The 18,551-nt window shown below is 37.7% G+C and overlaps 1 protein-coding gene across 1 annotated transcript; it reads right to left on the bottom strand.

Moving 5' to 3' along the window:
* Positions 1 to 3,431: 3,431 nt before the first annotated feature.
* Positions 3,432 to 18,425, bottom strand: LOC588149 (heat shock 70 kDa protein 14). Its single transcript, XM_031000233.1, has 13 exons — positions 18,329 to 18,425; positions 15,074 to 15,154; positions 13,859 to 14,096; positions 13,339 to 13,429; positions 12,170 to 12,274; positions 11,504 to 11,665; positions 10,783 to 10,938; positions 10,021 to 10,123; positions 9,417 to 9,545; positions 8,507 to 8,596; positions 7,754 to 7,927; positions 7,009 to 7,079; positions 3,432 to 6,108 (listed from the first exon to the last, which is right to left on the bottom strand). Exons 1-13 carry the CDS (start codon positions 18,401 to 18,403, stop codon positions 6,000 to 6,002), a joined length of 1,584 nt encoding a protein of 527 aa, XP_030856093.1. The 5' UTR covers positions 18,404 to 18,425; the 3' UTR covers positions 3,432 to 5,999.
* Between the last annotated feature and the right edge of the window lie 126 nt (positions 18,426 to 18,551).

Raw genomic sequence — 18,551 nt, 5'->3', positions numbered from 1 at the left:
AATCATCATCTGCATCAAGCTCACCACCACCACCATCATCTGCATCAAGCTCACCACTACAATCATCATCTGCATCAACCTCGCCACCACAATCATCATCTGCATCAACCTCACCACCACAATCATCTGCATCAAGCTCACCACCACAATCATCTACATACCACCACAATCATCATCTGCATCAACCTCACCACCACCATCATCTGCATCAACCTCACCACCACAATCATCTGCATCAAGCTCACCACCACAATCATCATCTGCATCAACCTCACCACCACCATCATCTGCATCAAGCTCACCACCACAATCATTATCTGCATCAAGCTCACCACCACCATCATCTGCATCAAGCTCACCACCACCACCATTATCTTCATCAACCTCACCACAATCATCATCTGCATCAAGCTCACCCCCACAATCATCATCTGCATCAAGCTCACCACCACAATCATCATCTGCATCAACCTCACCCCCACCATCATCTGCATCAACCTCACCACCACCACCATCATCTGCATCAACCTCACCACCACCATCATCTGCATCAAGCTCACCACCACAATCATCATCTGCATCAACCTCACCACCACCATCATCTGCATCAACCTCACCACCACCATCATCTGCATCAAGCTCACCACCACAATCATCATCTGCATCAACCTCACAACCACTTTCATCTGCATCAACCTCACCACCACAATCATCTGCATCAAGCTCACCACCACAATCATCATCTTCATCAACCTCACCACAATCATCATCTGCATCAACCTCACCACCACAATCATCTGCATCAAGCTCACCACCACAATCATCATCTGCATCAACCTCACCACCACCATCATCTGCATCAAGCTCACCACCACAATCATTATCTGCATCAAGCTCACCACCACAATCATCATCTGCATCAACCTCACCACCACCATCATCTGCATCAAGCTCACCATCACCACCACCACCATCATCTGCATCATCCTCACCACCACCATCATCTGCATCAACCTCACCACCACAATCATCATCTGCATCAACCTCACCACCACCATCATCTGCATCAACCTCACAACCACAATCATCTGCATCAAGCTCACCACCACAATCATCATCTTCATCAACCTCACCACAATCATCATCTGCATCAAGCTCACCACCACAATCATCTTCTGCATCAAGCTCACCACCACAATCATCATCTGCATCAAGCTCACCGCCACAATCATCATCTGCATCAAACTCACCACCACCATCATCTGCATCAAGCTCACCACCACAATCATCATCTGCATCAAGCTCACCACCACCACCATCATCTGCATCAAGCTCACCACTACAATCATCATCTGCATCAACCTCGCCACCACAATCATCATCTGCATCAACCTCACCACCACAATCATCTGCATCAAGCTCACCACCACAATCATCTACATACCACCACAATCATCATCTGCATCAACCTCACCACCACCATCATCTGCATCAACCTCACCACCACAATCATCTGCATCAAGCTCACCACCACAATCATCATCTGCATCAACCTCACCACCACCATCATCTGCATCAAGCTCACCACCACAATCATTATCTGCATCAAGCTCACCACCACCATCATCTGCATCAAGCTCACCACCACCACCATTATCTTCATCAACCTCACCACAATCATCATCTGCATCAAGCTCACCCCCACAATCATCATCTGCATCAAGCTCACCACCACAATCATCATCTGCATCAACCTCACCCCCACCATCATCTGCATCAACCTCACCACCACCACCATCATCTGCATCAACCTCACCACCACCATCATCTGCATCAAGCTCACCACCACAATCATCATCTGCATCAACCTCACCACCACCATCATCTGCATCAACCTCACCACCACCATCATCTGCATCAAGCTCACCACCACAATCATCATCTGCATCAACCTCACAACCACTTTCATCTGCATCAACCTCACCACCACAATCATCTGCATCAAGCTCACCACCACAATCATCATCTTCATCAACCTCACCACAATCATCATCTGCATCAACCTCACCACCACAATCATCTGCATCAAGCTCACCACCACAATCATCATCTGCATCAACCTCACCACCACCATCATCTGCATCAAGCTCACCACCACAATCATTATCTGCATCAAGCTCACCACCACAATCATCATCTGCATCAACCTCACCACCACCATCATCTGCATCAAGCTCACCATCACCACCACCACCATCATCTGCATCAACCTCACCACCACCATCATCTGCATCAACCTCACCACCACAATCATCATCTGCATCAACCTCACCACCACCATCATCTGCATCAACCTCACAACCACAATCATCTGCATCAAGCTCACCACCACAATCATCATCTTCATCAACCTCACCACAATCATCATCTGCATCAAGCTCACCACCACAATCATCTTCTGCATCAAGCTCACCACCACAATCATCATCTGCATCAACCTCACCACCACCATTATCTGCATCAAGCTCACCACCACCACCATCATCTGCATCAACTTCACCACCACAATCATCATCTGCATCAACCTCACCACCATCATCATCTGCATCAACCTCACCACCACCATCATCAACATCAATATCATTATCAGTAATGTGCTTTTAAATAGACCAATATGTAAGTTAAGTTCTCTGAAGCTCTAATTTATTTTTTCCTTTTCTCTATTTAACTATGTTGCCCCAACTTCCATCCAAACATGTTTGTACCCCTAGGCTTACAAGATTCAGGAGCATGTTAACCAATTCCTCTCTACTCCAGAGTCCAGTCTCTCAATCAATTAGTCTATCTTCTCCATACTGTGTCCAAGAAACCAGCGGAAACCCATTCTACAAGCTAGGTTTAGAGCTTGTAACATCTTATGTTTGTGCAATATGTGTTATCATCAATGCCATCGTAAGCGGCATTACATTTCAGTATTGGTGACATCAACAATATTATCATTATATGAATGAGTGTGCTCCTTTTCTGTCTACCTCCTCAATCTCATCTTTATCAGTATTATGGATATCATGCTACTAAGCTCTTACAAATTCAGCCATTCAAAATGTTTGTGAAAGTAACATTCACTAAAGTTATTATCCATGTGATCACATCATTACTATGATCATCATCATCATCACAATTCTCATTTTCGGTTTTCATCTTATGCATTCTTCAGTTCAAGAGGAACTAATTATTTGTCTGATTTTTCTAAAACAGTCACTAACTGTTTTTACAGTGTTAACTGTGTTTTCATTCTGGCAAACTTTCCATGAAGGTTGAATTCCCCTTTAAAAAGACCATTCTTTCACATCCTTCCATTATTTAGACTAAAACTACTTCCAGCACTAGCCCATCTTCACTCTTCAAAGAAATACAACAGTTAAAAGAAATTTATGTTTCTAAGCTCATTATGTTTTATTTCCTAATATAGCATACAAGTGATTGTTTTAAAGAAGAATGTATATAAAAACCTGAAGACAAGAGCTGAGACCCTTTCTTATTGTATTTTTGGTAGTCATTGATAGGAGGGCTTGCTCATTGTATTCAGTATTACTACTACTGGTTACATCTGTTGTGCCAGAATCTTTACAAAATGTGCTATGTCCTTGTTTATTCATTTCTTGGTTCATGCTTGAAAATTAGTTTTTTTTCTTCACAATCAGAAGAAAAAATACCTGTTCCACTATTAGAATAAGCTTTCGCTTGCCATGTTGTAGGCTTCTTCAATACAGTGACAGAGCTGGTGCTGTTGCTGATGCTGTATGGTTGAATACAAGGAAGAATATATGCCCAAGTCTGAACGAAATACATCCAAGAATAGAGATTTATGCTAATATACTCTTCCTTCAACGTAAAATCCTATTTTACCATATCATCATACAGCATCAGCAACAGCAAGCGAAAACTTACCCAAACTGATAACTTTTTGTGAAGAAAGAACTTATTTTCAGGTGACATCCCAAGTCAGATGAACCTCTTCGGTGATTTGGTTCCATGCTGTTCATATGAACTAAACCTGTCTCTCATTCTGTAGACGGCACACCAACTCAAGTAGCGTTTGTAGGTAGTCTTCATTTATCATAAACGACCGGACATATTTGCTCTAGTTTAATCTCAAGAACAATCCTCTTCATAAAAAAGGCAACCAAAGATTTTCAAATACAGGTATGTAAAATTACATAAATTCTTTTACAATACTTATTTCTGTGATAGCAAACTTATCATCTAATTGAATTCTGATGTCTGGGTATGACAAATACAAAGTCTGAAAATAAAGACTCTGTATGTATTCCATCAACATTAAGTCCTCAAAAAAATACCAGTGGAATGCCGTTGCATCTGTGCATAATGCATATTGTATGAACAAGCTGAACAGATAGAAAACAGTACTAACATTAGAAAATATTCTTGTAAATGAGAACATATTATGTAAAGGAGCCATGAATCTTCTAAACATGTTTTTTTTTAACAAAAAACACTTCTTTTGTTACTATAATAACAGTGTAGCTTGGATGTCTCCTTTTCATTTTCATAATGTACAAACACGACAAATAATTTTGTAGGAGACTTGAGATTTATTTGGAGAACCAGGAAGAATCTAATCATTTTTCATTGAATATTAATTAGTGTAGTTGTGTCCCAGAATACACTTTTCAACTGGGCAGCCAAGCGTAAAAAGTCCTTACATGCATGCACAGTGAAAATTGCTTGTTAGACGATAAGAGCACTTTTTATAGGTCAATGCTATTTTTCCTTAAAAATACATTCTCAAGGTTGAGAAAGATAAACACAATGGAAATGATTTATAAATTGTATTATATGTTTGGTTTCTGTTCATCTATTTAATCTATTAAAAAAAAATTAAGCTGTTCATGAACTCTTTTTTTTTAAATAACTCGTACAGACTTACAAATCATTGGCTGCCCACAAGAAACCCATCACTGCCATTGAGATTTCACAACTCTTACGTCCTTCTTGTGGCCACCCAACAGATTATCAACACGATTTTTTAGTTTCAAATTATAATAAAAGCATAGTTGCATAGATTTAATTCAATACTTCTTCACCCACTACACATATCAGGGATTTTTTTATCATATGGTGTTACTATTGGTGGAGGGCTTCAAGGGAGCACTTCCACCCAGCATCTAGACCAAGAACTAGATAGTTTATTCCTCAGCACTATACATCCTGACTTATGGATCCTGCTGAGTATCGTCTTAGAAGTAGAAGTAGAAGTATTCTGAGAATAATTTACTCAACTGGTCATGACATCCATTAAGTGGAAAATACCTGTTAATGTGCCACTCTACAAGGGTAAATAAAAGCACCTTATTTAAGCATACCCACAGTCATCTCTAGGATATTGGCAATCCTTGCATGGGAACCATGGCAGAACTTCTGGCAGACCCTCATGTTCACAGGATCACAGAACCTATGGTCATGACTCCCTTTGGGGATTGCTGGGGTGGCATTCTAGATGGGACATCATAAACACATATCACCATATGTAATGAAATATTCTTCCAAGAAAGAAGCATAAATCAGCTCAAGAACGTTAGCACCTACCCACCCATACAGGGTGACTAGAGCAGAACTCCTGGAAGACACATATGTTTACAGGATCATAAAGCTCTCAACTCATGGTGAACCCTTTGCAGGCACCAATCTTCATACATTCTCAAAGCTATGACCAATGTTAAACCCCTGTAAGACTCTACTGTTCACAAGATCTTGAAACTCTCACCCATGCTGAACCCTTTGCAGAAGTCTGTGCTCACACAATCTTAAAGCTGTGACCAATGTGGAACTTCTGGCACACGAAATGTTCATAGGTGTTCATGGATCTTCAGGCGTTTCAACTGGAACTTCAAAGGGCAACAATCCGTGCGCAGTACTCTCCATATCAAATTTCTAATACAACTTGAACAAATCATCATAGTGTAGTCCATCACAGTCTATTCCTTGGTTGTTTTGTCTTCTGAGTTCTTGGCAGAAGGTGATATGACAAGGCTATCCATACTCCCTGATACACTCTCACTACATGTGATCTCTACAGTCCCATCCCTGTCATAATATGAAAACAAAAATGATAAATACTACTAATGATATTTACCCAGAGAAGCCTCATTAACATCAATACTCTTCTTCCTGAGGATCCTGCAATTATTTGTACCCCAGGAGCCCATTTACACCCGGGTGGAGAGTGGACTGGACGATTGTGCCAGTCTGCGATTTACACCCTCAACCCTTGGATTGTAAGTCAAGTATATGAACCACTGTATATGATTTCTAAAAAGAGAATATTGGCTGTATTAGGAGATATTTAATTTTTCCAGAGATACTTTCATTTGAAACAGTTTGATCGTTTTGAGAGTTCATATAATAACACTTCTAAAGAAATTGCTATCAATTTCAAGATACTATTTGGGCTTTAAAACAAAAACAAGAGAGAAAATATGCTGAATTTTCATTGTCACATTCGTCATCATAGAAATATAAATATTTTAGTTTTAATTCCTTGGTCCATAATTCTGTATCAAAAGTATTCCATAGCTTCATGTACATGTTGAAGTTTCAAAAAATGCCACAGGAAAGACGTTCCAATAACATTTATGTTATTAGGATTTCCTGCTTGTTGCACAGGAAGGATTAAGATCATTATATCTTGGGCTTGGAAACTTGACATCAATAGTGTAGGCACTCAATAACAGACGTTACATACGTCATCATCAATTCTTAACCAAAACCAAATCGATCTCTGGTAGGCCATACTCCAAGCAATTCTGAATGTGATGATGTTAAACCTGTTTTCACTTCCTTCAAGATTTGTACATGCACTAACTAGTAATTCCAACAGTCCAATTTGAGTTACATGTGACAAACTGCACCTTAAAAACACCTGAAGTTTATCTTTTTAAACTGAGTATAAAACACAGAGTCTAATCAAGATAAAATTTATCTCACCTTTTTAAATGAACATCTAGAGTGACCTTGCCTTCTTGTGGTTCTTCAGACGCAAGATCTCTGAGGATTATCTGAAGAGAAGAAAGAAAAAAAGCTCTTTCACATACTCTTCTCAGACAAATGACCAAATGGTACATTTTTGGAGAGGGGATCCATCTACATTTTCAACTTTTAAGAAACCCCCAAGGTGAACACTAGCTGTAAAATCTTACACAAAGTAAAGCCAGGCTATCACTCTAATAACAAAGACTATACCCAGGGATAACACCAATGCAATACACCCTTGGTGCTATCACAAAGCATGGCAAACTTCAGGAAAAAAATATATGCAAAGGGTGCAAGCATGGGAAATAACATATTGCTAATACAGATGTCAATGATACAGGAAAAAAAATAGGTGTTTTTTTACATGGGATCTAACAACATTCCCCCCTATTAAGTAAAAAAATTGGGGAAATATCAGGAAATATCAGGGTAAAACCGGAAGAAAAAAAATCTGAAAAAAAAATCAGGAAAAAATCATAAAACCGATTTAATCTGGTAATTATCAGGTCATTTTACCAATTGGGGAAAAAATATGCCATGCATACTCTGAACCTGGAAATTGCTTTGGCCCTCTCAAATCACCCCCTGGGATGCTGCAAACAAATATCATTTTATTCTTTTTTAATTTGGACCAAAGATAAACCATTTTATGCTATGAGGGTTGGCTAGGCTAGGCCTACAGTATTACTGTAAGACTCACTTTGCCTAATTTGGTTGTCTCATCTGGCGAGCTGGCAGGCTCTCCTTCAACAAGCTGGAGAGACAAGGAGTCTTGGTCCTTGGGGACTGTGAAATAATGCTGCTGTCTGAGAGGGATGTAGCTATGCTTGGGTACGATGGGATGGAGAAGTGATGTGCCGTCCTCGTTCACAACCTAACAAGGATCAATAACAAGTGCATATGATCATTGGTGCATAATTTTATAATATTTTATAATGGGCTAAGGAGTCAAATGACCTAGGCTCATATTCATTAATCATACTTCGTTTCACAACAAATTATTATTCACTCAGAGAATTGTTGTTGGTGTATCCTAGTGCGTAGATACTAGATAGTAGGCAAATGATATGAAGGTTTTACAAATATGAGCTCTGATCTCTTCTCCACTCAATGCCACACTAAAACAAGCTAGGAAAAGCGTGCCTAACCCAACAGTACATGTTATCTATAAAATAATATATATATATACCGGTATACAAAAAAGCCATCCCCCCCCCCCCTCCCTCCCACGACACTCAAATATAATACAAAAATAATCATAATTAAGTATTTAGATGGTCCACAGGAAATATGAAGACGAATAACTTTATACCAACTTTACAATTACTTCTGTTATTTAGTATTAATGACTACAGAATCTTAAATTTTCACACAATCGGAAAAGAAGCTGTATTGTAGTTTGATATCTGATGAAAAGATAGTTGTATTTGTCCAGTACACTTGTGGTACCTACCTTAATGAATATGGACTTTGCCGTGCAGGGTGTCTGCAAATCAGATGGACTACAAGCTATATTGTCCTCTCTAGATGATAGCAAAGCAGCCTGAACAAAGGAAAATAAAACATGTGGATCAGAATGCAGTAAAGCCACATTATCAATTTAAATTGATAAGATATTAATAATAATAATAACAACATTTATAATGCGCACATATCCACCCCAAGAGATGCTCAAGGCGCCTAACAAGGTAAGTACATTGAACGAAAATAATATGACATAATTAAATATAATTCAACAACGTTAATTACATCAGATTGTGAAATACACTACGTCTTAAATAAGGAATTCAGACATTAGATAGGTTTTCAATTATACATTGTACATTAAGCAATGGCAAACAATTCCTTAGTTGGACTATTCAGGCATCAAATTTGTAAATTGGAAACAATGCACATAGAGATGAAATATACAGATCTATCCTCAATCTAGCCTTATCATTGAATAGGTTTATACAACACACTAGATATTTAAAAGCATTGTAGCAGACATTTTCTTTAACTTTAAAGGCGTCAAATGTGTAAACCGTAAACAAATAGTATACACAAATAAGTCATAAACATCAAATAAGTAAATCTAAAGTTGACAACTGTTGCTATACAACTGTATTGTCATGTTATTCATTTTAAGATTTTACACAAAACTACTCCAAATATTCTTTTTTTCACATGTTTCTGAAGAAACATACCAATTGTTTTATAACAAGGAACACGCAATAATGTAAATCGACTTTGGGCACCGGCAAAATGAACCCGTCTTGTTGTGAGAATTTTTTTTTTAATTGAGACTTTCTACATAAAATCATGAAGCAAGAAATCATGAAGAAAGTAAAAATGTTCATTGCTTTGTGTGCCATTTGCCATACCTGCACTGCAGCACCAATGGCTACCACCTCATCTGGTGAGATGGAGGAGAGAAGCTCTGATTCTGGGAATCTTCCCTTCAAAACATTCTGAAGCTTTGGAATGCGAGTTGATCCTCCTATAACTATCACCTGAAATTTTAGAAAACGTTGGTTATATTAGTCATAATCTAATTCATTACTTATTTTGTGTAATATATTCAATTCAATAAATTTCATATTATTTAATTCAATTCATTAAATTTAGTCTTGTCTAATGTTTAAAATAATGTCTAAAATATTCATAATTCAGGCTAAACATATAAGTTAAAGTTAAGTTAGATACTTCGGTGGTAAGCGCTTTATAGGTAACGTTTTTATCATTATTATTATTAAGTTTGGGTCTGGACATTAATCCATTGGATACTTAGATTATGAAACTGTTACTACTTTTGTGCATACTTCCTGGTACAAGGTTTCTATTTACAGCCTCAAAAGCTTATCAGTTTGTCCAACCTACGAACAACAGAGGTACAAAAAGTGTTGCTAATAAAAATACACATTGAATTTCAAAATATTCCCCATAATTGATATATTAAGATCATTATTTATGTAAATGAGTAAGTACCTTTTGTATATCAGCTGCAGTCATACCATTCTCTTCGAGTGTTGTTCCTATCACCTGCAAACATCTCTGAAGTGGTGTATTTATGACAGATTCAAACTTGGCCCTTGAAAGAGGAGGGATACATGAAAACAACTGTTATTCAAAGATTTTTTTTTATGAGAAAGATATTAAACAGACTATGTAACTAATGTACTAAAATTTATAGACGTATCTAAATTATCTTCCTAGAAACCCTTGTGATAAATTGATTTCATTTAGTATGAATGATGTCATCTCTTGAGTCTACTGAAAAATAAACTCCATCTAGCATATGCAACTTCTGTTTCCTAAGAATTATGCTGCTTGAATCTGAAAAAAAGAGTAAAGTGGTCTATGTCCGAACTAAGGAGCTCTACTGCTTACTCAGCATAGCACCAGATAATTTTTCATTTCATTTCATTTATTTATTTAAACACGGAGGCCTACCTCAGCCCGCGGACTGTTCTTCCGTAGGGCCGTGCATATACATTAAAACATACTGCTTGCCATGTAGATTCCATCCATAGACAAAGTACATGTCATGTCAATTACATATTTCATTACTAGAAGTTCTGGGAGAAACATCCATAAATTTGATTCATACATTACTAAACTGGTTTTGTATCAGTAGTTGATCAAATGATATATTAAATCAACTACATAACAAACCTCAAAAATTCATGCAAGTCTAATTCTAAACATGACTAAATTTTCCATTAATCTATGAGTGAGAAAGGTTCTCACCTGGTTACATTACTATGGAAGTCCATTCCTTCATAGAGTGAATCTACCGATATAGTTGCAGAATTGATGGTGGAGAGTACATGTTTACCGCTCTCACAGGCATTGTAGAGTTTTCCCTTTGCCCTCTTGTTATCAGTGATGTCCATGCGTGATTGTCTATATAAAAGAAGGACAGGCAAATATTAGCGATTACAAACAAGCTTTATTCTAACCCAAATCAAATGGAAATATTCCATAGATTACTGTAATACCAGAACTTTTGGGAGTCACAAAAAAATCGAGACACAATTGATACAACGATAAATTTTTGCAATCCTTGAAAGTTTTTTGCCACAAAGTTTCTGGTGCCATCCAAGGTCTGGGTTTGGAGGCTATATGCACATCCATTGTCTTCCATCATGGGAGTTTGCTCTCACCTTTTCATAGGTTTCATGTTGTCAAACCAAGTGATTCTGATTTTACAAAACATGAATGGCTGGGTGATAGAACAAGGGGGTGAACATTTAATGTGAAAAACAGGAAATTTTGACATATTCATGGCAAGCATATCCAAGGTCATAAATAGTAATACTTAATACAATAGAGACCACCTCATTTTTATTCTATGTGCATAAATTTCTTTTAAAAAATTAAGCACAGGCACTAAACAAAGAAAGAAAGGGTAGTAATTATCTGTCTTTACAGATTCAAGGTCATTTTCAAATATACAAAACCACAATACCTTTTGAATTCAATAGCACAGGAGTCAGCTAAAGCCTTTGTGAAGTCATCACCGGCACATTCTCTACTTGTCTTAGAAGCTATGATCCTCTGCAGCCCATTTGTGACGTTGATCACTGACACACTGACTGATGACCCACCTAACCTGTATACTAATACATTGCTGCAAAGGAAAAGGATTGACTGGTGGTAATCATTTACTCATTTAAAAGAGAAGCACAAAAGGTTTGCTTTTTTAAAACCCTTCAAGCACTAAACCTATTCTTATTTTCATACTTATGGTAATGTGAATGTCTTATAGGACTGAGAGGAAGGGGAATGACTTAAACAGTATAAATGTATTCTTTGTTCATATGTTATTGGTCCCTTTTAATACATTTGAAATATAATAGTAGAGACTTTCATATAGTAACCTTTGACCCAGTCTCTGTGTTTAAAACTAGCACCGCAGCTCTGGCTGAGCAATTCATTTATTGTTAGTACCCCAATCACATTTACAATGCTGATACCACATCGAGAACAAACCATCAACAAAAAAATCCAATGTCCTATTATGGTTCATGATTTTGTCAATCGTTGGTCAATTTTGCTGTGTGGCTGGGATATTAGCATTTAACGTAATATAAACATCAACAAACAGGAGGAAAAAATGTATCTGTGCTCTCACCATGGATCATGTGGTTTTGTCACTCCAATTTCATAAGCTAATACAGCTGCTGATGGATCGCTGATGAGGCGGAGTATTTTGAAACCTGCAGCTTCAGCTGCTTTCCTGTAATCAATGAAAGAAATGTAATACAAACAAGATGAGCACTTTAGGTATCTAAAGCAACTCCACTGAAACACCTTGGCCTTCTTACCTTCTGCTACAATTCAAACCTAATAATAGCTTTCATTTTAGTGCAAGAAGGGTAAACTCAAAACTGGAAAGAAAGAATATTCTTTTCTTATTAGTATGTAACAAAACCTAGTAGCACAAAAGTTCATGTACAGACATGCAATTAATTGCCGGTATGAATTAGTGTGCATTTAATTTGTAATCCAACATATCTAGTGGTAATGTCTCACCAAAATGTGGCAGTACGGTGACTACCTGCTCCAGATCGTACTATAATATGACTCTGTCACAATGTACTGAAATTATATATTTTCAATAACTATGCCCTATGCACTTTGGATGTAGCTCTTCATGCAACTGGGGTTTCGCTCATTAGCGATCTACAGGTACAAGACTTGGACCAAGCTAAAAACCAGCATTTGGGATCAACTTGAGACATAAATGTCCTTAGAGATTCAACTCCAAATTCCTTGCTGCCTTCTTGGGTACAGAGTGAAATATGTATATGTACATCAGTGCTGTGATGAAAGATGAACCTCTATCTCTTGGACTTTGCTCAACCCACAAGTATTTTCAGAATATTAAAGATAAACTCCAGTTCTGGTAATGCGATTGCATTGTGAAAGAAAAGGTGTGGAATGGATCAGAAACAGTTGATCATGTAGCATGTAAGTATTGGTGTGCACTGCAAGGTTCTGGAGTCATCAAAATCATAATAAATTTGGCCGAGTCTTGGTAAAGTAACAAGCACTGTACACAGAAAACTATATATGGGACAACATACATGGTGTCGGGGCTAGTACTACCTTGATGTCCTTGTCTTTCTCTTTCTATGCTCATTACTCAGCCAGTATACATTTTCTTCCAAAATTTTTCGGCACATGTCATTTATTTGTAATCTTGAACATTCAGTGTAAGTTTCGTTTGATTCTGTGAGAATTAATTTTCTTTTTTTTTAACCAGAACTGGAGTTTATTTTTAAACAAGAAGCACTTTACCTGACTGCTGCCCTCTGGCCATCAGAGAAGTCAACAGGACACGTCAGTACTGTGTTCTTCATGTCTTTTCCACCCTGGTGCTCTGCAATTTCTGTCAAATAAGAAAACAAAAACAAGAGAAAAATCAACACTCCTCCACAGTCCACACACTCACTTGCAAATCTAATCTGTGATACTTCATATGCATTGTCAAGTATATGTACAATGCAGTGAGTGCAACTTACTAAAGTTCATTGACATGTGAATTATAATCTGCTGAATACGAATGCTCTACATTCAGAATCACTGCATTTTAATAATTTGCAACAAAACAGGAACTAAGCTTTATTATCAACTTCAGCACAGAGATCAAGTTTGAAAATGTAGTCACATGAAAATGTTAATTACACAATCATCTCTGTTGTTCATTGTAAATGGGTTTTTTAAAGAATGCATGTAGCAATTCCTCAGAAATAATTTATTATCTATTCCTGCCTTTAGAGAACTTGATAGAGAACACAGAAGAAAGAGAGCTTCAAACCTTTTAGCTTCCTGAAGACGAGCCCAGCCACTTCCAAGGAAGACACAATGTTCTTCTTATTGTTGGCTTCAATTTCAAATCCAGCTAGTCCCTTGCTCTCTACAACCTTGAATGGAGACTGTCTCTTCAAGTCCTGAATAACCTGATCCTCAAACTTCCTGCCGACGATATGCTTGACTTGCATGACTGTGTTGACTGGGTTGCGCATTCTCCCTTGCTTGGCAGACAAGCCAACAATCTGACAAAGACAAATAAAAACATATCACATCAAAAATTCCATGACACATAAATCTGACAATTGCTCCACAGTTAATTTCTTATACTAACCAAGTTCAGATCTTCAAACTTGGACTACACCCAAAACCTAACCCTAATGCTAGCCCTAAAACCAATTGCAACCCTAATCTTATATTTTTGACATACCGAAGGTATTACAAATCTGGACCGAATGTCACCAAAGCTAATATAGGGTCGCAAATATTGAAATGTGAGTTTAAAAAAGGGTCACAATACAATGGTCATTCCACAAACTGCAGCATAGTTTCATTTCTATACTAAAGAAAATGTATGATATCGTCCAAATTAGTAGTTGGTTTATCCTTAAAGAATATTTTACTGACTGCATTGAACAAAGCCCTGATAATGATCTTGATAAAATTTTAAACAGTTGCTTAAAGCTAAAGACCAGTTATGGTCATGCAATTGCATAGTGAAAGAAACATTGTGAAATCGATCAGAAAAGGTTGATCATCTAGCATAGATGTACTGCAAGGTTCTGGAATCATCAAAATTATAAGAAATTTGGCCAAGTCTTCATAAAGTTAAAAGCACTGTACACAGAAAGATGTATATGGGACTACACATACATGCGCGACACATGCATTTGTATCTCTCAACAGGCAAGAGATATACTAATTTACCAAATATATCAATTAGTAGGCAGTTTCCCGTCAAAATTGTTATCGTCATGTAATATTCAAAACATATTCTTTCACATGATTGGTAATAAGAGCTTCCATTTCATTTTTTGAAATTGGGGCGTTTCCAATACTGGTCTTTACCTTTAACCCTTACATTGTTTGACTTTTATTCAAAATTTGAATTAGAAAGTGTAAATAACACACTTTTTGCATAGCTTGGTCCAATAGATTGATTCCACTTAAGAAAAATTACACTTGTGCAGCTTCTGGTAGTGCAAAGTCACCTGTAATTTACCTTTTCATTATCGGTAAATGCAACAGCAGTAGGTGTTGTTCTGTCTCCAGCATCATTGGCAACTACTTCTGTCTTTCCATCCTGCAAACCAAACAAACAAATCATAATTATAGATTTAACTTTACATTGAATTTATACTAATACTATAAGTTGATTTGTATGAAAGCAGAAAAATAACAGAAGCAGAATAGCATAAGTTTGAAATGAATTGGACCAATCGTAAGGAAGTAAGTTGAGAATGTTTAAAATATGAGATCACAAATCTCAAATTAGTAGTTGGGTCAGAGGATTGTGACGTAGGATGTGGATATAACTCTCCCATTTTCTGTGTAATGGTACAAGAATATCATTAATTTCTGTTTTTCTCGTAAGTTCCTTCTTACTTGGGGCACTACTCAAAATATATTATAGATAGCAAATTATTAATATATTATAGGTCCTCTAAAAAGAATGGACCCTCCTGAGCAATGAAATGATGTTGGAACAGATGAGAAAGTAGTCTGGCACTACATCACATTGACATTACTGCTTCAGCCAATTTGAAGTGCCCATACATACAGTATAATGATTACAACTTTCAAAAATTCATAACTTTCTTATATTTAGTCAGATTTAATTGAAACTTTCATCAGTTTGCTTTCCTAATTTTTCTGCTTTCTTTTAGAGTAGTTGTCTATTTGGGTTGGATTTCCCTACTAAGCACCAAGGTTGTGATAATAAAAAACTTTGGTGTTTCTATTCTGATTGTTTAAAACCTTTTGGTTTTAACAGAAACATGCTGAAAATCTGGGTTGGCAGTGAGAGTACAAACAAAAAAATGTTTTAGAAAGCGAGGTGCCCAGCGCTAGCACACGAGGCCTTCAAGCAAGTCATGAAAATACGGCACCTCACCCCCTTGAAGTAAAACGATTAAAATAAAATATACTTTTGGCATTATTAACCCTACAAAATGATATTGATATCATTTCTCACCCATTTTACTTTTTAGTGATTTTACCTATATAAAAATTTGGCCTGGGAGTAGGACTCTATGGGTAGGGTGTCTGATCGCGCACTTGATTTTGTGTACTAAAATCCTTCCCATAGAGATTACACGCATCCCTATGCAGTCTACGTGCATTGCGGGATCATGCAAAATTGGTCAATGTTTCAGAATTAGCTCACTGAAAAGTCAAGAACACTGACGATGTTCTTGATCGTAGTTACTTTCATTTTGCCAGCCGCCAATCTAGCGTCGTTTTGGCAAAAAGCTAGCCCGTTACCTTCCCCTGTGGACCTTTTGAGTCCCTGTAAATAGTACGCTTCGAATCTCTGAATGACCTGTGGTCTCGTCAACACCCTCAGCCCACTAGCTTCCCACCACGGACCATTCGTGGTATTCGAGAACGCACGGAACGCAACCGTGCACATCATTTTCAGCTGTCGAATGTCTAAGAACATTTTTACATTTACGATTTTTAGGACAGATACTTGGTCAGTTTTTTTCTTATATCTTTGGTTTACAACAATTAAAAATATAATTTCTTCAAATTTGCTCCTGACTCGGTTCAGACTAATTGCCTGATGTGTTTTCAAGTCAATTGAATTTTTTGCATGAATTTGCCTAGAGTAAAGGAGGGGGTAAACGACCAGCTCCAGTTTTTGGCCGATCCGTTGGATGCATGGTAAAATCCCTTTAAAATACATCGCATAATAGCATATCACATATCCCACACATACCATACCATGCCAGAGTCACTGAAGAACCACATTTGCAATGGAAAATATATCCTAAAATATCACATTTTAGCGATGTAATCGGCGGTCCCGCTACCCAAATCTGAAAAATCGAGTTTCTTACGCGTGTATGTTAGAAATATGGGTACCATAAAATGAGCTTTATTTCAAGTATTTTTCAGATTTGGAGCCCGATTTTGTGTTAGTTGCAAGCTCAAAAGTATCTCATCGCATGTATTAAATCAATGCAGCCGGACTCCGCAACGCACACACAATATGTCTGTCTAATTCAGATTCCAACTTCCGATCACTGCAGTGCTAGTCTTCGACCAGGCGAGCACCCGGGAGCTCCGGCGTGGGATACCTGCTCCGCCCACATGTGCTATAGATCAGCGCGGAAATGTACGGCGCGCGCGCTTCCCATTGACTTTGTACATGCAGTCGTAAACTGAATCGCTAGGTTGATAACTGGCTCCAAAACAGTGAAAATTTAAATGAATATTGTCATGGCAATTCGTGATTTTTTTCTGGGATTCTTTTTTTGTTTAAATAATAATAATATTTGCTTCTTGATTTGAACAAGAATGATAATAAATAGGAAGTAAAGAGTCCAAAAAATAGGATTTTGTCTTAAGTGGCCGAAAACCCCCTTTTCAGGAAGCGCGCACGCGCGCCATGCGTTTCCGCGCTGATCTATAGTACTAGCGGGCGGAGCAGGTATCCCACTAGTACTGCAGTGATCGGACATTGGAATCTGAATTAGACAGAGATATCGTGTGTGAGTTGCGGTGTCCGGCTGCATTGATTTAATACATGCCGTGAGATACTTTAGAGCTTGCGACCAGCTCGAAATCGGGCTCTTAATCTGAAAAATACTTGGAATAAAGCTCATTTTATGGTACCCATATTTCTTACAGACACGGGTAAGATACTCGATTTTTCAGATTCGGGTAGCGGGACCGTCGAATACATCGCTAAAATGTGATATTTTAGGATATATTTTCCATTGCAAATGTGGTTCTTCAGTGACTCTGGCATGGTATGGTATGTGTGGGATATGTGATATGCTATTATGTAATGTATTTTAAAGGGATTTTACCATGCATCCAATCAATCGGCCAAAAACTGAAGCTGGTCGATTAGACTCTATCCCCTCCTTTACTCTAGATCTAGTTAATATGATGGGTCAAATTTTGGATAGACTTCTAAACAGCCGCCGAGTTTTGTACAGTAGTGTTTGTAATGATGAGAATCAATAGCACAGCTTTTTATACATAGCCAGGATAGTAATGCAGCTAGAGTCTATGTGTGATCTACATGTACATGTAGATGGCTAGTACAATAGATCTAGATCTATTCTAGGCCTACACAGTTTTAGACGTACGGGACTGAGATATAGATCTACACACGTGCATCTAGACAAACTGAACCGACTACCTTTTCTAAATCATCACTACAACAGTATCACATCAAATAGCCAATACTTCCATGCAAATACTCGATTTTATTTTAAATAAGTCATTTTATTAAAAGTCATACCTTGTGAATGGCGACACAAGAAGTTGTTCCGCCAAAGTAAATTCCTATGGAGGCTGCCATTTTGTTGAGCGACATAAATGACCTATATATTACGTCAGAGCTGTTCACCAATCAAGGATCGCCAAATGTACGAGAAATGTACACGTGTAAACAGTCGTCAGCTGCTCACCGGTACGTCTTCACCGTATTCTGACAATCAGAAAACCCCGAGCTCACCGGGCTA

This window comes from Strongylocentrotus purpuratus, unplaced genomic scaffold, assembly GCF_000002235.5.
Source record: "Strongylocentrotus purpuratus isolate Spur 01 unplaced genomic scaffold, Spur_5.0 spur5_scaffold_6, whole genome shotgun sequence".
In the NCBI taxonomy this organism is placed as follows: Eukaryota; Metazoa; Echinodermata; class Echinoidea; order Camarodonta; family Strongylocentrotidae; genus Strongylocentrotus; species Strongylocentrotus purpuratus.
This window is presented reverse-complemented; position numbering and strand designations above follow the sequence as displayed.